The sequence below is a fragment of the Xiphias gladius genome, chromosome 18 (genome assembly GCF_016859285.1).
Source record: "Xiphias gladius isolate SHS-SW01 ecotype Sanya breed wild chromosome 18, ASM1685928v1, whole genome shotgun sequence".
In the NCBI taxonomy this organism is placed as follows: domain Eukaryota; kingdom Metazoa; phylum Chordata; class Actinopteri; order Istiophoriformes; family Xiphiidae; genus Xiphias; species Xiphias gladius.
Genome location: NC_053417.1, coordinates 29,131,948 through 29,151,216, shown reverse-complemented (window position 1 = coordinate 29,151,216; position 19,269 = coordinate 29,131,948). Strand labels below are relative to the sequence as shown.

The following is a 19,269-nucleotide window of genomic DNA, read 5'->3' as shown; positions in this document are numbered from 1 at the left end:
ATTGCGTTAGAATACTTTCTATAAATGTTATTTATGTCCATGTTGAACCTTGATTGGACGATACATTTCAGGGAATGGTTTTTGGGTTCGAGGTTTATTTTGAAGGGCTGTACCGGACGTGGTGTGAGTTATTAAACGTGTCTTGACGGTGCTGTGGGAAAAGGCGTAGCTAGTAAACACCACCGAAAACACACAGCGGACATTAAGGCCTCAGAACACCGACTTCTTGACCCTCTTCTTTGGTTCATATAAAGCCAGTCGGTGTCGTCCGTTTTTCCGTTACCGCCCGTGGTTGTCTCAGTGACTGTCAGCGTCTCCAAAAAAAAAAAAAAAGACTGTCGGGGCGTTAGCCAGCTAGCTAGCTAGCATATCCAACTAGCCGTAGTAGTAGCCGCAGCTAACATTAGCATTAGCATCACACGACAAGGATGATAGCGCTAATCAACAAACTGCTGGACTGGTTCAAGGCGCTCTTCTGGAAGGAGGAGATGGAGCTGACCCTGGTGGGGCTGCAGTACTCCGGGAAAACGACCTTCGTCAATGTGATAGCGGTAAGGCTCCGGCTAATTTAGACGCTAACAGATGTGCTAACGCCAGCTGCCCGTTAGCATCTGGCTCCATCTATTGTTATCCTGCGGTGGTGAGGTCAGCTAGCTGTCGGTGTTCGACTTCAGCAGGACGGTGAACGAGTCCGTGGGCTTTTCATACAGTAGTGACTTCAAGTTCTGTTGAGTCCGGGTTTGTTTTTTGGTTTTTGGTTTTTGTTTTTAACTGAGTGCAGACTCCACTAGCGCTCTGCTTACTGTTAACTCGACTCTGATGTGTCATTTAAATGGGCACAGCTGCTGACACATACATCTGCAGCGGTGGATGGTCTTAACCTTCGTCGTAAACCACATGTAGATTTTATCAGAATTGAAGGCCGTTTCGCCCCCCCCCCCAAACAGGGAAAAAAAAATCCCCGGTGCTGTCAGCAGGGCCGGAGGCAGGATTTGCTGGTCCAGTGTGAAGAGGGTCGATCACCCCCTGCTGTCAGAGTGACCTTCTGGTCACAGTCACTCCCTGTCATGTACCATCATCTGAGTTTTCTTCCAGGACATCAGCCTCATGTGCTCTGTGTCTTAATGGTTTGGTGACCCACTAACATAGATGTATCTTCACCCAAAAATATTTATTTGCAAGTTTTTGTATGAAGCTTTTCCTCCTTTTAATATTTGAAATGCAGTTTTGAGTGCAGACCAGAGCCTGACTGATGGTGGATTTTGAGGCAGGTGTCAGTATTTGAGACTTTGAAAATCATAAGATTATACAGAATATTGTCTGATACTCTTTTTTTTTTTTTTTTTTTTTTTTTAAGATAATGCTGTGTGGAGGCTGATATTATATTATCATCAAAATGTGAGTTAAAAGAATATGATAATGATAAAGTTGGCCGACATTTTTGTTATCTAACATAACTGCACAACCGTTAACAACATGATATGGATCTCTTAAATCTGGTTCTTAGTGAATTATGACCAAGATATCTATCGAGCAGGACAAATGAAAATTGAAAAATAAACTTGTCAGAGTTCTCTAGTGGAAAAATTAGAGATGGTCATTTTATGCCTCTTGGGGAACTGAAAGTAGAGAGGTGATGGGGACAGAGATATGGGGACAGCATCGCAGGACTACAACCCAGCAAAATGTCAGCACCTTAAATTAATCCTGTATGCCACCAGAATACTCATGTCTCTGGCCTTTCTTTACTGCTATTTCTTGTTATTTACCTGTTTACATATAAATCAATACTATGCTATATAGTGGTGATAATATGAAGTCAGGCCAAGATCGCTGATGGGGTCCCTCTCTTATTTTAGTGTCATTTTCCTCTGGCAGGTACCAGAGTCCACTGGCATTGTGATGAAGCTCACATCCCTTTAACAAGTGGCACACAGCAGTAAAATACAGTTTCGTAATCAGCAGTGGCTTGTATATCAGGAAGAATTGTGTGTGTGTGTGTGTGTTTCAGTCTGGGCAGTTCAGTGAAGACATGATTCCTACAGTTGGATTCAACATGAGGAAGATCACTAAGGGCAACGTCACCATCAAGGTTGGTAGTTCAATTCCCTGCATCTATTTCTGCACTGCTGCCTGTGTGTGCACATTTATACTGTATGTACACTTTGTCTGGTTGTGGATTAATCTTTGGCTATACATACCTGTGTGTGTGTGTGTGTGTGTGTATTTTGAATTGTAGCTATCATCCAATTATCATTGTTTATTCTGAGAAAAAATATACCATAATACATAAAAGATATTTGATGCAGATCTCCAACACCTGCTTATTTAGAACGTGTAATAACGACACAATCAATTAACTTAAGTATTTTTTTTAACCATTATTCATTCCCAGTTAAGTATTTTAAGCTTGAGTCCCCCACAGACTGAATCAATGCTCCCCAAAACATTTATGTACAACTATAAAGTTTTGACATTACGTCTTCTTTGGGTGTACTCAGAATGTCCATGTGCAGGCCTCATTTCATTCAACACAGGTGTGGGTCTCAGAACAAGCCAGACTCACTTTCGCCTGTACATGCACATCAAAGTATTTACATTGTTTACAACATAAAAATCTGAGTTGTCAGTTGAGTGTCAGTCAAAAGGATTCTACCTAAGACATCAGTCCTTAGATGCAACAATTTTGGGTGCAGGCACTTGTGGCCTTGATTTTCCAGTAAATAATAAAAAAAAATCTATAAAATAATGTATCATGTATATAAATTTAAATTAAAGTAACACATTAAAATCAAGGCAACAGAAAATAGACAGCAGAAACACTTTATAACATAATTTATATTTCAATTAAAATCACATGTAAAGAGCCAGAACTGATCTCTCAAACACGATTTAAGTCGTGCACATAAATAAAAAGACAACAAGCAAAAAGAAAATTCAAGTTTCAGTTTTTCCGACTTATTTTTATTCTCAGTAATGTTTAACAATGAATTTGGAGACTGTATACATTAAATAACTATGTACTCTCGCTGTGTCTGTAGTTGTGGGATATTGGAGGTCAGCCTCGGTTCAGGAGCATGTGGGAGCGTTACTGTCGAGGAGTCAGCGCTATCGTGTAAGTCCTGGTTTTCTAAACTGTGGTTACTGTCAGGTAAACGGGTCCCTGGGACGTCTCTGCTGGGTCCAAACACGACAGCAACCAGGAGGGTCATTAATAGAACTGGAGTGACAGAGGAGAGTCACGCAAGTTTGTCCATCGACTCATCCTTCTGTTCAAACTGTCAAGTTTTTCAGCAGAAAGCAGATACTCAACAATAAATCTAATATTTGAAAATTGTTGCTGACAAGAGTTTGGACAAACATCTACTTGGAAAAATCAAAATCCTTAAATTTGATAATCAGAAATGTCCTCAGGTCTTGTGTTGTGTCGTATTAACCCAGTTGTCTTGGTGAGACTGGACGCGAAGCTGCAGGGCAAATGGGTCAGATTTACGTAACAAAGAGCACCAAAGTCGTTCTGCATGTAGAGTTGGGATGTAGTAAAAGTCATGATGGGCTGTGGCAGCTGTATCTTTAACCTTTTTCGGGTTTTAGCAGGACTCAACGTGATGCTGTTTGGGGGAGCTTAAACTGTGTAAATATTTAAAATTCAGAGAGAAGAGAACCACGAGCATTTTCTAATATCGTAGTAAAAATATTAGCCAATCAATCCGTCCGCCCGGCCAGTAGAGAGACACTTGATGACAGTTTTAATAATTGAAGGTTTTGGAGTAATTTTTTTGCCTCGATATACAGATGTTAAATTAGCTTTTTTTTCTGTTTTAGTTACATGGTGGACGCAGCAGACCCGGAGAAAATCGAAGCCTCCAAGAACGAACTCCACAACCTGCTGGACAAACCGCAGCTGCAAGGAATTCCTGTAAGAACAACACCACATCCGACTTATGGGAACAAATCCCAACCATGTTGACCAAAAAAAACCTGACTGGACCAAACTCATTACTGAACCAGGTGATCCCAACTGAACCAGACAAACCTGACCAAATGTGTGTAGAACAGGCTGAACAAATCTGTTCTAACCTACGTGGATGACTGAACCGACCAAAACTGACAAGACAGAGCTGAGTAAACCTGACGGGTCCCAACTGACCCGACTGAACCAGCTGAAGTCTACAACTCTGAGGGGACCAGACCAAAACTGACAGTATCCACTTGAAACCAACTGAACACCCCAGAGTCAACCAGAATAAATTGGCTGCATTTTACTGAATAATTTGGACGTGATTCGACTGGAGCCAACTGAACTAACAATCCAGCTGAGTCAGAGTGAACCCAGGATGAGCTGACTAAAACAAAAAGCTGACACTGCACCAGATACAAAGAACAAGACAAACTAACATAGTTCTACTGCTTCATTGAACGTGCGTGAATTGCAGACGATGCGGTTTGGGAAATTATTGCACTTAACGCTGTGCGTGATAGCTGTTGTGTTTTCTTGTGTATTTAGCTGATATGTATTCTGCCTTTGCGTCTTTAGGTTTTGGTTCTGGGCAATAAGAGAGACCTACCAGGAGCTCTGGATGAGAAGGAGCTCATAGAGAGGATGTAAGTTCACACCAACACTCTGGCTCAGGTTTAGTATGTGTCAGTAGGGTTTGTACATGTTCTGAACGTCCACGTTCTACAGTGAGGTGAAGCCTGCTGTCCATAGTAAGTATAGTTATAATAAATAAGTATTAAAGGTTATTGTTGCTGCGCTTTTACATGAATGTGTGTTTAATTGCTGAAATGTGTAATCAGCTGACTGTTTAGCATTTATATGTATGAACCGATTTTTTTTTCTTTGTGTTTTTAATCAGGAACCTGTCAGCCATCCAGGACAGAGAGATCTGCTGCTACTCCATCTCCTGCAAGGAGAAAGACAACATCGGTATGACACACTTATACACACACACACACACACACACACACACACACACAATATTGCTGATCCAAGTCCACCACTTCCTGCTGCTTGACACTAAGCAGGAGGCTTTTATTGTGAAGCTGCTATAGGAAATGCAGCGCATTAGTCACCAAATCAGGGTGGATTTTGTTAGCTGTGCTATTCTTCAATAAAAATCAGTCTACACAACAAAATACGGGCATATTTATTTTATTGTTCATTTAACAGGGACAATGCACAATTCATTTATTAAATCACATGTATGTTGAAGAAATTATTAATTATAACAACAAATTTATTTATATCGCACCTTTTTAAAAAAAAAATACTTAAAAAGAGCTTTACATTAATAACAAAGAATAAAAGTAATAAAACCCAAAACATAAAATATAAAACAAGATAAAATAATTAGATCAATTACAACATATACCACCAGTAAGAGGAGATTTAAAAGAGGAGACTATGTTTGTTCCACAGGTGGGAGATTCAGACATCAAAGGCCCAGTCACATTTGCTCATTGGTCAAGATTTAACCAGTGAAGGGCAGCGAGGATTGGTGTGATCGCTTTTCTTAGAACGTGTTAATAGTGTGATATTAAAATGGACAAATAGAGCTCTGGTCTGTTCATTCATCAGCGCATGAGGTTTATTTAAACAGTTGCTCTGAGGGAGAACATGAAGGTCTGTGTTTCAGCCATCTCTGCTGAGTGCAGGGAGGATGTTGTAGTTACAGGGCGGAGATAACGGCAAGGTCATTGTACTGGGCTGCATTGTATTGAGAGGTGTTTCTAATGCTCCGCCCCCCTCGTGTATGTAAGTGGTGTCAACAGAAAATGTCAGAATAATCAAGATTATTCTCTGACAAATCAGCCCCCACTCAAGCTCCACAGGTTTGGGCACCATCACGGCAATAAAGTATAATACATTAATGTCACGTGTTGTAGTGCACAACACGCTCCACCAGAGATCAGTCATGGTGTAGGCAGCTGGAGGAACAGGCAGGCGGCCGCGCGGAGAAAGATGGTGACTGCCAGTGGGGAGCCTCGAATGTTTGGGAATGTTTTGGGTTCAGATCAGATGATGCAGGTGAGCTGTCCAACATGGATGAAACTTGTGTTCGCTATTTGCTGCAAGAGAGTCGTGGTGAAAGCCGGTAACACGTCAAACCGTTGTTGCCCAGGGTGGCCCACAGATGCCTCTGTCTTGTTTGGTCAAAACTCCCACATGACTACCTGTAACTGAACATGATATACTTTTGCCCACGATAGCGTTTCTTTTCCGTTTGCCTTATTTTATTTCATGGGTTAGGTTATGTAGGTTCTGTTAAAGAAGTTTCAAGTATCCCTTTATTGGTAGAGCGAAAATAAAAAAAGAAACAAAAATAAAAGAAAAGAAAATTAATTTATTACAACCGGGTTATTAGCCAACAGAAGAACTACTTGAGGACAGAAATGATTGCCGGTCTGGTCACTTGTATTGTTAACAGCGTTTAACTTTATTCATACTGCTACAACATAATATACACAAGGTCAAAGGCTTTAATCCCAGCAAGACTTGTCCAGTTAACTGGCATGTGACACTGTAGGCTCTGCACTGCAGGACACTACAATGATATATGGTTGACAATGACCTTTCATTTCAAAATTAACTAATTTTTCTTTTTCTTTTCGCTTTTTTTTTTAAACAAATACAGTCTCATACTGTGAACCCCAGGGAAATGTAGGGGAAGGTATTAAGATATGAAAAACTAGCTACTGCCCAAGCCTCTCCACTAGCGCTCCCTGGGGCTTTCAGCCCTATCACGTGGTCTGATGAAGACAGTTTCCATAATTAAAACACACATTCACTTTTTCTTTCAAGCTCTCCTTGATTCTCTCCACACACACACACTTTCTCTGTCCGTACACTCTGCTGATATCACAACTCTCTCTCTGCAGACATCACTCTCCAGTGGTTGATCCAACACTCCAGGACTAAGAGGAGTTCCTGAGAACAAGCAAGCCCCCAGCCGAACTGGCCCGGCCCACCCACCCTAACACATCTTCTCTCTTTGATAATCCCCACCTCCACCATCCCACCTACCCCACCCTTACATTAATACCTCCCAACTCCCAGTTTCCCTCACCCCTCCACCTCAGGATGCATTGATACCTCTGGGTTTTTGTGTTTTTTGTATTGAAGTATTGAGTGAAGTATCAAGCTGTGACACCCAGAAGCAGGCGGAACACGTCAGAAACCAAAGCAAAACCTCCTGATCATCTGTCTGTTTCCTCATGTAGACGAACACGTTCAATCTCCATCAGTTCATGTCAGGGTTGAAGAATCTCCAGTGATTTTAAAATTACTACATGCCTGAAAAAAGTAACTCTCTTCCTGGGACTCCCAGGCTTTTTCTCACCATAAATGAAATGCAATTCATTTTTGTTTATGTGGTGGTTGAACAGTAATTCCTCTTCATATATTGAGATGGAAAAAACGCAGCGACAGCCATACAGAATCATCTTATCATGTTCTCTAACATTGTGAGTTTTAGTACGTCTTACCGTTTGGGCTTCAGGTGGTCCCGCGGCCAAACGGAGCTTTTCACATCCATGTGACCGCGAGGGTTCGTGTGATATGAACTTTCATCATCTGCCCATTTCTTTGAGGGTCAGCAGACCGTTCGCTTGCAGCTCAAAGTTTCTGACTGCGTGACTGTATGAATGGACTATATGTGCTGAGAAATATGTGTGAACACATGCAAGTGTGCAGACACCCGGAGTAGTGTAAACATACAGTGACTGCAATCTATTTGGACTCTATCTGGCTGAAGTGGCAGAGAGAAAATGTGTTACATGCAGCCGTGCCGGTGTGCTGGTTCTGAGGTTTGAGGACCTTTGTTGAACATTTAGTTGTAATGTTCGGGTGATTGTCCACACCTGTCGGGTGCCACTGCGTCCCGCAGATTTGATTAAACCACTTGTTGAACCGCCTGCACAGTTTTTATTTACAGATTTTGCACTCAGCTGTGTCTGGACTTACGTTTCCACGGCTGAACAGTAAGCTGCTATTTTAGCATGAAAAGTCGGCGGAAGAAACCTCTGCAGCCACGTTATTGAAATACTAATAACAGTAATACTAGTGAAAAGGTGACATTTATATCTGTGACAGTTCCATCGAAGTGTTAATGAGGTTTCTCTGTTTCAGTGCATACAATAATCTGCGGTGCACCAGCACACAAGTGCACATGCTGAAAAACTCCTGAAGGTATTTTTCCTGGGAAGCAGGAGCAGACTTTGATGGGAATTCGCAGCAAATACCAGGACATCAATTAACAGTATTTAGCCTGAGTTCATATCAGTGACCCTGAATTAACGGCTGACATATGCTTTTCTGCTGGGCTGTTTCACAGGTTACAGCACTGACACCCAGTGGCAAATGGAATTTATTTATACAATAGTTAATGTGTTTGTTCAACCAAATTAAAGAAGGAAAAATTGGTAACGGGGAGTTTTTCCTCACTAGAAAATTCTCCCTAAAAATCTGCGGTTTATCCAGAGTAACCAGAACACTATTCCTGTAAAGAAGCTTTTTAAAGTGGAATTTTTCAACGCTGTGATCGGCACAAACTAAATTCCAATTAATTCCATTTACCTAGTTTGTATCTAGCTGAAGACAGACATCTGAAAACCTGGAGGAATAAAACCAGAACCGTCTGCACGGATCGAGACTGTCAGACGAAAGAGAGAAGATGTGTTTATTTGTTAATTTGGGTCAGCAGTTGTTTTTTTTTTTTTTAAACTTTCAGTCTGTATCACTTAAAAACATCCACCAGTCACATCGGTGTTTTATACTGGCAACAGAAAAGTGGTATCAGTGCATCTTTACAGATCCACACATCAACCTCCATTATAATCTGTGTTTTTAAATTGGTGGGGATCCTAAACTAAACGTCTCTTTGTTTGTTTGTCATCAAATTGTCAGCCATTTTGACTTTGAATCACCATAACTGTCAAAAAGGGGACAAACGGATTTCTTTTTTTTCTTAATTTATTGTAATGGTCATAAAATCCCACATTTAGCATTAGCCAGTTAGCTGGAGCCTGTTTTGTGGATCTGTTTTCTCCCTCAGATTTTCCCATGATCCTCCTCTCCCGAAACCCCACCTTCGTCATCTTTTAGCCAGTAACCACAAATCTGCCACCATCATTTCCCTGCTCCTCCTTTTCCGCCTGTTACTTTCCAGTCCTCCCTTTCTCCTCTTTTCCTCGCCCTCTCTCTCTCTCCCTCTCTCTCTCTCTCTCTCTCTCTCTCTCCTGCTGAGCGAGAGATTAAAAACCTTTTTATTGCACTGTTGATTTTGGTTTTGTAAGATATTAATAATGAGAATAATGTTAATAATCTTATTGTGACATAACCTGGTCTGTCCAGATTTAAGGAAGTGGTACTTAAATGGGAGATGGAGAAATGTTATTGTTTCTGTTCATATCTCTGTAATAAGCTTTTTATTTCTTATTTGTTTTATATTGTTGTTTTTTATTGTTGTTTGTTGACTTCATAAGTCTACTCTCGATGTTCAGTCAGAGTTCAGTGTTTTCTTCCCTGAGGCGTCTGCTGATTGGACCAGGGGTGTCACGTGATCAGATGCAACGTTCACATCATGTCAGATCAAATGGAGCAATGTTATTAGTCACGTTAGACTCGTTGAAACCCACATATTAAATTTTTATTTTAAAATTGACTGATTTAAAAGCTTTCATCAATCCCCCCCCCCCGGACACATTTCCATGATTCATGTCCCCAGGTTTGACAACAAAATACATGTTATGAGAAGGGCACAAAAATGATTTAAAAACTCAACAAAAGAAATGAATCCTCTCCAACCTTGTGTCCTTCCTCACAATATCCGAGCCTACAGAAAATGTCCACGTCCTGTTTTTAATTAACCATGAGATGGCAACATAAATGTGAAAGTCTGTGGGTGCCATATTGAAATAAACCTGAAACTTAAAATTAATTTAGCATCTGAGCTCTTAATGTATGACTCAATAACATTTTTTATAATCGATCATTTTAATGTTTGAAAATGGAAATCATCTATCAAGATGAAAACTCCAAGCAGTGGCAAATACTTTCCAGTGTACTCCGAAGCACTGAACACGGCCATACTGAGGATGAAACTGAATGCAGAATTGGCAGAAAATGTGAGACCTAGTCTTGAAAATGAAATATCAAAGTGAACTTTGCATTTGAAATTTCATCACATCCTGGATGTAGCTCGTTTTTAATAAAAATTACCTGGAAAGAGGCTTTTTTTTTCACGGTCATTTACATATTTGTCAATTTGAGAAAAAAAATCCGGAGAATCCTGCTATTTTATTTTTACTTAAAAATGAGTCAAAACTGGGACATAATTAACATGTAAAACACCAGTTTGCAATTACATTTTCAAGTTTATGTAGCACATTGTCTGATGATTTGAAATGACCATTTTACATTTAGTTTCATTATTATGGTCAGTGTTAAGCCTCGGAGTACACTGAAAATTACTCACATTTTCATTTTGGCAGTAATTCTGCACGTTAAAACATGACGATTAGATTTATACAATTAGAACAAATGAAGATTTTAATTTTGTCCTACATCATGCTCACACAAATGGAAATGTTTCCATTTTAATATTGGCTGCCATAGACTTCCACACTAAACAGTGTTTACCAAACGTTCATATTTATGGTGAGCCAGATATGATAGGAATGTGTTACAAGACCAAGGTTTGGACTGCGCAGCCTCTGAGTGATGCCACGCAAGAAAATCTTCTCTATCCGTTTACTTCCGTCGTCTGTTTAATCACTTGGTGCCCATATAACCGATCTAGGTTAACCATCAGCTTACGGTGAATGTGAGGGCATATTTTTGGTGGTGTGGATAACAAATATTCAGGCACTTAACCCTTTCAGCTAGCCCATTAAGTGGTCGAATTTAGTGTTTAAACACAAAGAATTGACTTTAACAAGCCCGCAAGTATTGCCCCTATGTTTGTGAGGTGATATACTGATGATTGGCCAAAATATTAAGATGAATAAGATTTTATGAGAAATGTCTGTGAAATGTTTGTTTCAGTTGCATCTTCATTGGTCAGCTCTGGCCTCCTGAAGGTTCACATCACGTTCTGACACATCCTGGTCCAGACAGCAGCCAATCGGACTTAAGAACAAACAGAAAAAGGCAGGACATTACCTATGTGTAAGTTCTGTACCAGGGTCATTTTGTTTGAGAGTGGTCAAACTGTCAGCAGTGCACGTTGGAGATTAATTCTGCTAGCACACGCTCACCCACCTGCTTACACTGTTGGGCCAAACTGGGTTTGTCTGGCTTCAAATGTGGGGTCAAGAGACACTTAAGGCCTTTTTCGGTCTGCATTCCCGGCCTAAACACTCTAAATTCCACGTTTAGACATCGACGGCCGGAATGACCAGAAATGTTTTTTGCTTCTTCAATTTTATCAAGGATGCTAAGGCTGCGACTCAAGATTATTTTCACTCTTAATTAACCCGCTAAAGTCTCTGTAAACTAATCGACAAATTTGATTTTTCTTCCTCTTATAAATGACTCAAAATCGATTGATTTTCTCTTGATTGGCTGATCAACTAATTGCTTCAGCGCTAACATACTTGTGTGAACTTTGGGTAGACAAGTATCCTCTGCCTTCAGCCAGTAGCGATGTCGGAGGACAGACAGACAGCAATCCACAACTTTTCATACTACAAATTTTGTGGCACCAAATACTAGTATTTGTTTAAATTTAAACTGTTTGGTTAATTTATCAAAATAACAGCTACATAAAAATTTTCCCCAGTGTATTCCATGATGTTGGGAACCACTAGTGATGTACAAGTGTATTAAAATGGAATCACCTGAGCTTGTCTAAGCTGGTGATCTCTGCAACAATGCTGTCCCAGTTACAGAGGGTTCTTGTGGGTTAGGACTCCCAAATTTAACTCTCACAGCTGCACCTCCTGGAGAATACAAATTGGTCTGCGAAATCCGAAAAATCCATTTTTGAAATCCTAACAATACGGCTTTCAACTCCCAAGAATGCAAGATCGATTTGCGAGCGCTAACTCTCAAGCCCCCCCAGCCCGACAGTGGAAAGCTGCTCAATAACTACCCAGAGCTGTCCATCTGAAGGAGCTGTGTTAATAAACTGGAGGCCCCGGCAGATGGAAGCGCTTCCCGGATAAAATGCCAGACAACAACGAGCACAATTCGTGCCAAACAGATGAATCAAATCACACTGTTTCACAATACTCTAAGAAGCAAAAATGGATTCTCCTTAGGCCTCAAACGGCTCTGCTTGTTCTCCAGCTGCTCCAGATGTCAGGTTCCGTCGCCAAGACTTGTTGTCTGACTCCGTTCTGGACCGCTCAGAAATGTATTGACCTGTTGATCAGCCGGAACAGTGATTATTAGTTATTGAGGCCATCAGACAACAGATTGCCAAGGGAATTTCAAAGGTATATCTTTGCTTTTTTGCCTTTTGTTTGATAATATTCAGCAGAGCCTTAACAGGATTCCACAGGGGTTTGAAACAGGGATGTTGCACTTCAGTGGTCTAGACCTAAAATGGTTTCCTTATGCTTCAAACAAACTAGTTTGCAGCGTATTAAAATCTTGTTCGAGCACGTCAATGGGCGGGACGTGATGAATGAATTGTAAAATGGGGATAACGAAACACATTTTTAAACCGTCTCACCTCAAAGACATTCTCGGTTTTGCTCTGATGTTTGCATGAAATCCAACAAGCACTTTGTTTTAACCATACCGACCCCTGAAGGACAACGGGTTCCCGACCCTGCGATTTTTAGGAAAAACACTAGAAACATCTGTGGAGTCAAAGAAGCCTAATTTTCCACTCTTCTCTATTTAAATACAGAAACAACAATAATTAGAATCACACCAGAAGTCAAAAGGACATATTACAACACGGGAGTTGAAATGTGGCGTCTCTCAGTGGTAAACTCTTGAGATTCACCAGCAGATTTGACTGGTTTACCAGCCTGCCGCCGGATGTCTGTTAAAGCAGAACGGCACCTTCAGGTGACAGCTGCTGGTGTTTTTCGTCCTCGTTTATTAGGTCAGACGTGTGAAACCTTGAAATCCCCCCCGCAGCTCTGCTCTGATTGGCTCTGGTCTCTTTATGTTTGCATGCTTGGGGGCAGGGATGGTATATCTGTGGGAGCTGATGAAGTAAATGGTTATTATGGTACAACTTTATCATAAAATGGCCTTAATCCAGTGCATCAACCTGAGTATTATCCTCCAGAGAACTAACAGAGGTATACGACACGAAATGTCCTAGTGCAATAAAACAGAAGTATTGATATTGTGCTTAAACTGAGTTTTTACACCTTTCTAAGTACATAATGTCAGAGAAGGATTGCATAATGGCTTTATATTTACAGTACTTTTCTTACAGATGAATACACTGGAGTACGGTCATTGTAATGTAAAGTTTGACCTGTTTTTTTTTTTTTTTTTTTTTTAAATGGCAAAAAAAATCTAGTAACGACCTGTAATCCTGCATGTACTGAAACTGAAACTGTGCAGGACGCGATGTTAATGTTCCATGTTCATCATGATTATCCTGTACCGTTAAATCGTCATCAAAGTCAGTAAACGGAGATTTTACTACGGAATCGGCAACAAAATGCGACAAAATCCACACACAGAACTTGTAGCAACGCAACACCGTACGGATCCTCAGTGTCAGTATGTTGGGTGCAATGACAGCCAATGCAAGCGGCAGCCTCTGACCTTTTGGAAGTCTATCCATGACCACAACACCTCTTGTTCTGTCAAGGACTGCTAGTACTATGAAACGTTACATGCAAATGAATGTATAACGTGTGTATCACTAATTAATGCTCTTAATCTATTTCAAAAAGAACACAGTCATAAAAATGGCCACGGTGCGCAGCAGAGTGTAATGGTTCATCCTTGACCAAGGGAACAACGGTTTGACAAAACGGTCTCAACTGAAGGTTCAGTCACTCGGGGTTGTTTGGGAGCTTTCCATCATATCGCACGGTCTTCATTAGCTGTAAATGAGACCGAGTTGTCGGACATACTTAATAAACGGATCCTTGCCTTCAAACCAGTCTGGCAGTCAATTGACAAAACAATCTCACCACGAAGTCTATTTAGTCGCTGCTCTGTGGCTTTCGAGCATAAGACATGAGCTTCCTCAGCAGACAGAGTTTGCTCAGTTGTCATGAAATTGTAGATGGGCAAAAATGTCAATTTTGAAATTTGAAATTTGCAGTACGTTTTGAAACCTTCATGTCGAAATACCTTGCAAGAGACGGATGATCAGAAATAGTCTGTTTAAATTTAGGTAGGACGCCTCCTAAAAGAAATGGAGAAATCAGAAACTCAAACTCAGCCCCACTCTAATGAATCGGATATTTTCTTCTGTTTAAATAACATTTTGAGTTTGTTATGGCACCTGAATGTTTAGTAAACTTTAGAATCCTAAAACGTGATCAAAACCCAAATCGGTTTTACAATGTGGGAGCCACATTGACAGTGAACACAGTGAGGATAGTGATTTACTAAATTCAACTTGCACACCTACAGGCACAAACTTCTGCCCAGCCCTCTAACCAGGGGGTTCATTTAAAAAGCAACTCTTTAAAGTCTTCTCCGGACAGACGCACAGTCAGCGAGCTGCTGGCTGTGCTCTCCCTTGCTGGGAAACACGTAAACGCTTAAACGGGTCACATGTTTGACTGCTGATTGATCCCTGACCCACCTGAAGTTGCCCCGGACTCTTCTGATTGGATTTTTCTGGTTTTGGTACTGATCCCGTAGCGTTGGTGCAGACAGCGTCAGGGTTCGTACATGTAGGATGAACACGGCGAAGACGGCCTATCAGTTGGAACTTGTTTGTTCATTATAGTTTGACTCAGTTGATATAATGTGTTTTAATAGAAACATGCTTGTGTATGATACTAATAAAAAATACTATGGAGAAACAACATGAGGCCTTCCTTATTTCCTTATTAAAGTCTGGAATTCATATTTTTTTTAAAAACAGAACTAAACTAAAAGTCAAAATCAAACCAAAAAAACACACTTGTCATGATAAAGGACAAAATGCAGACGTCACAGTAAGAAACCAGTGGAAAATTAGATTGAAGGAAATCTAAAAAGTAGAAAACAAACTGAATGTCTTTACTTTTGGGTCATTTAACCATCAACCTAGTAAAAACCGTCGGCATTGTTGCTACGGCAACCTGCATTCTTACACAGGCTGGGATACAATGAGCAATAATTAAACAGGTTAAACATCTGGCTGGAGCTGTGCTTTATACGTCCCAATAAACGGTTTTTACCCGCCAGCCAATCAGAGATCAGTATTGTCTTTGACTGTGGAGCATCAGACTGTGTTTCACAGTGTTTAGAAGTGTCATGTGACCCATGAGGTACGGACAAATGTCTACAGATTAAATGTTATAACTCATGCTCGTGTTTCGTTAACTTCATTTTTTGTTTTCCAAACTGAAACTTTTCCATCCAATCGCATTAAAGTGTCCAACTGGTTCAGGCCTGCAGTGTTAGCGATGAGACAGCAGGGGGCAGCGCAAACACAGACATCTCTAGACTTCATTGGTGACGCCTCTTTAATGTCGCGTGTAAATGTGTGCGATTAGTGTGAGTTTTTTTGTGCGTTTCTGTTGAGACCAGTGTGTGTGGTCCCGACTCAGCTGTGTGTGTGTGTGTGTGTGTGTGTGTGTGTGTGTGTGTTGGGTCAACTCCCGGGTCAGATTCAGACTAATTTGTCCCTTCAGCAGCAGCAGCTGCTGAGCTCAGCGGTTCAGCTGCTTTGTGACAGTCATCGTCACAGTCAGACTGAAGACTGTCCGCTGGTCTGAAGGGTGGACACTTTTTAAACAGGTAACTTAACCTTGAATCCAGTTTTACAGTCACACTCACTTCAGGGTTTACGGCGCAGTGGAGGAACCCTGCCTCAGCTAAAATGAAGAGCATCCCTGCTACTGCCAGAAGAAATTATATCCCTGAATAACAACCCTGATGGTGCAATATAATATCAGACTTATTACGTTTCAGGGAAAGGGAGCATGGTGCAAAGACCACATATGTATGGAGGGTGGTGTGTGAGTAGATCAGCCCCCTCCGCACCACCGGTCAGACACCAGTTGAAGTTAGTTTAAAGTCCGTATTGACCAGCTGAGAAATAATACCACCTCCACAAACCGGTTTCCCTGGGGAAGCCCTGCACCTTAGTATACTATCAGCGGTCTGACCATTGGGCCCCGGGTAGCATGTGGAACGTGAACCCCCAGGTAGGCCGGCGAAGTCCGTCATTCACTCCGCTGAACAGTTGCTCCGTGGGCCGGAGCGCACGCACGCTTCGGCCGACCTCTGTTTTTATAGCACGATAACTTGAGGCTGCAGCTGTTTTGTTTTTTGACTCCGTATTGTTACCTGGTTTCAAAATGCTGGTTCTTTCTTGTGACGCTCCGTGGGACAGGAACAATAGAGGACGATTGTAATATGCTCGCGACTTGGGTTTCAATACAGATGTTTCTTTCATGCCCTCCCTGCAAACAGTTTTAGCTCGGTGAGCGATTGCTAACGGATGAACTGGCATGAAATTTTGCTGATGTTATCTGTGGTGTTGAGAGAATGAGTCCTGATGGGTTTTTTTTAGGCCCCCGCTACGCTAACACTCTGCACTAGAACACAGAGTTACTCACGGGCCCTCTTTTCATGGCGACGCAAGCAGCCACCTGACGGTTCGCTATTTTCCTTTCTCTGAAACTCTATCTGGCCGTCTGTGTGGTATTTCGGTGCCCGGTGCACAGGTGGTTCATCCTCTGTGTTTGCCTTCAGTAAATCTCGTGCAAATGGCACCAGGCCGCCACAGAAAAACCACGTACACCTCCGCACACATCAGACTGGTCCGTTATAACTCGGTATCCTGCTGTTTAGGTGGGAGATGTCGGACTACCGGAGATCGTCAGTCCCGTGTAGACGACAGTGTGATCTCTGGCTGGCTCAGGTGATTCAGAGCGATGAGACCAGTGATGCGATTGGCTGAGGGCATATTTATTAATCATGACATCCCTTCCTCTTTGTCCCGCTGCATCTGCAGGACACGAACCAGAACGGCAGGTGGAGACGCCCGTACAGTCCCTGCACCCACTACCTGCCGCTTTGCGCCGGTTGTGGCGCTTGCCTGATTAAAACGGCGGCGTTAATCTAACGGGGAAACTGTGATGAAATGTGCCGATTACATTTCCCAGAGGATGAACCCTTTCGATCTGAATGACTCCACTGGTGTGTTCGCAGTGCCGAAGGCCTCCCGTTTGGCCACCAGGGGACTGTAGTTTAGCGTCACGCCAGCAGCCCTCCCGTCAGTCAGGGTTTTATTTTGGAGGATAACTGACGGTCCTGGGGCTCAGCCTTCTCAGCAGTTCAAAAGCCGACGGACAAAAAAAGAAGGCGAGAAGAAGCAAAGAAGCTGGTCATTTGGTCATTTGGCTGTGACGTGATCGCACTGAGAAAAACTCCCAACTCCCTCTAACTTCATGCTCCTCTCTCCTTCTCTCCATCCATCCTCAGCCCCTCCCTCCTTTTTTCTCTCCGTGCTACTTGTCAACAAGTGGGTAAACTTTTCTTTCATAGTGTGAAGTGTGTGTTTGTGTGTGCGCATGTGTGTGTTGAGAACTACTTTAATAGCGATCAACAAAGAAGCAGGCCTCGGTGTTTCCTGTCTGCAGTACAAGGTGGTCCCAGCACTGTGTGTGTGTGTGTGTGTGTGTGTGTGTGTGTGTGTGTGTGTTCCCAATGAGAGTCAACCTAACTCTCCATCAGGACCCCGTGCTCGTTGTCATGACAACAGTACCCCCCCTCCTTCTCCTCCTCCTCACTCCTTCCCTCATCAGTTTTCCCACAGAACAAAACCAACATTGTGTTCCTGGTTTTCTCTGTGTGTGTGTGTGTGTGTGTGTGTGTGTGTGTGTGTGTGTGTGTGTGTGTGTGTGTGTGTGTGTGTGTGTGTGTGTGTGTGTGCGCGCTTGTGCGTGAGACATTCAGGTCAGATTAGTTTGTGTTCATTGAGCTTGTGCTTGGAGACACACACACGCACACATATACACCCACACATTCACAAATACACACATGTCGCTCTTCATTCACTCACCCTCATCCAGCTGATGAGAGGGCTAAGTTGCGCACACGCACACACACACACACACACACACACACACACACTTCTAGACAAGCAGTGCTTCATATCAGTGGAATTCACACGGTGAGTGAGAGGTTCACCGCTTCTGTGAAACACAGAGACGGAGTTTCAAAGAAATTAATTCAATAAATTAAATAAAAACTAAATTGTTCCCTGTGATGTTTTTCTGTGTCTGCTTTCTCCAACGCTGTCACAAAACAAAAACTAAATATGGGACGGGTCTGCAAAACCAGGGGTTCGGCGGGTTTTGAAAAGTCTTAAAAAACATTGAGTTTAGTTTTCTCAAATTCCCTACCATACCTGGTATGGTAGGGAATTATAAAGGGAATTATAAAGTCTTAAGTTTAACTTGGTGAACCTGCGGAAACCCTGAAAACCCTGTCTTACGCTCAATACCAACGTTTTCTCAGTTTCTCGCTTCCTACGTTACGTGTGCGTGGCGACTACAGTAGGGTTAAAGTTTGAGAAAAATCCTGGTTATGGCAGAAGAACTGTGATTAAAATGTCTGCAGGTGTTGACTTTGACAGACAGGGCTGTCTACCTGTCAGGAACAACATGATAGAGTTTTGGGAGGCGTAGGACCCAGTGATTTTGAGTTTGACCCTTACTGGGGACTAAAGGACAGGCTCTCTCCACCTCTGCTCCGATTGGGACCCTTCTTTTCTGGCCTCGCCATCGGTATGGCTCTATGGATGGCACGATCCGCCGGTCCACCTCTTCGGTCCAGACTGAAATATCTCTGGTGCATGGTCCCCTCAGGATGAACTGTAATAACTTTGGTGATCCTCTGACTTTTCATCTAGCGCCATCATCAGGTCAAAGTTTTAATTTGTCCAATAATTTGGTTTCTGACCAGACACCTGCAGCATAGTTTTGGGATTGTATTTCGATGGTTATGTAATTTTTCCATTTTAATGCGAAGGCTAACAGAGCTACAGCAGCTTTTTTCCTACTCACTTGGCAATTAGAAGCTCAAAAATGACAATGCCTGCTTCATTTATGGTTGGTTGAAAGTCCTGGTCATGTTGATGCTGTCTTAGAAATTATTATATGCAGGCTGTTTCT

The 19,269-nt window shown here is 42.1% G+C and overlaps 1 protein-coding gene across 2 annotated transcripts; it reads left to right on the top strand.

Annotated features, from left to right (window-relative positions):
- The first annotated feature begins 324 nt into the window (after positions 1–324).
- Positions 325–9,179, top strand: LOC120803741 (ADP-ribosylation factor-like protein 8A). 2 transcript variants are annotated; one of them, XM_040152576.1, is made up of 7 exons: positions 325–551; positions 2,012–2,092; positions 3,042–3,115; positions 3,826–3,919; positions 4,538–4,605; positions 4,860–4,930; positions 6,883–9,179. In XM_040152576.1, the coding sequence occupies exons 1-7, from the start codon at positions 429–431 to the stop codon at positions 6,933–6,935; spliced, it is 564 nt and encodes a 187-aa protein (XP_040008510.1). In that variant the 5' UTR covers positions 325–428; the 3' UTR covers positions 6,936–9,179. The 2 variants fall into 2 exon arrangements, with proteins under 2 accessions (XP_040008510.1, XP_040008509.1); XM_040152575.1 differs by lacking the exon at positions 6,883–9,179 and adding an exon at positions 5,423–5,523.
- Positions 9,180–19,269: the final 10,090 nt, after the last annotated feature.

What these genes read in the sequence shown, in the direction of transcription:
- LOC120803741 (XM_040152575.1), top strand. Translation starts at nt 429, where the DNA reads ATGATAGCGCTAATCAACAAACTGCTGGACTGGTTCAAGGCGCTCTTC. An exon ending in CCTTCGTCAATGTGATAGCG is followed by an intron (nt 552 to 2,011) that starts GTAAGGCTCCGG and finishes TGTGTGTTTCAG; the next exon opens with TCTGGGCAGTTCAGTGAAGA. An exon ending in AAGGAGCTCATAGAGAGGAT is followed by an intron (nt 4,606 to 4,859) that starts GTAAGTTCACAC and finishes GTTTTTAATCAG; the next exon opens with GAACCTGTCAGCCATCCAGG.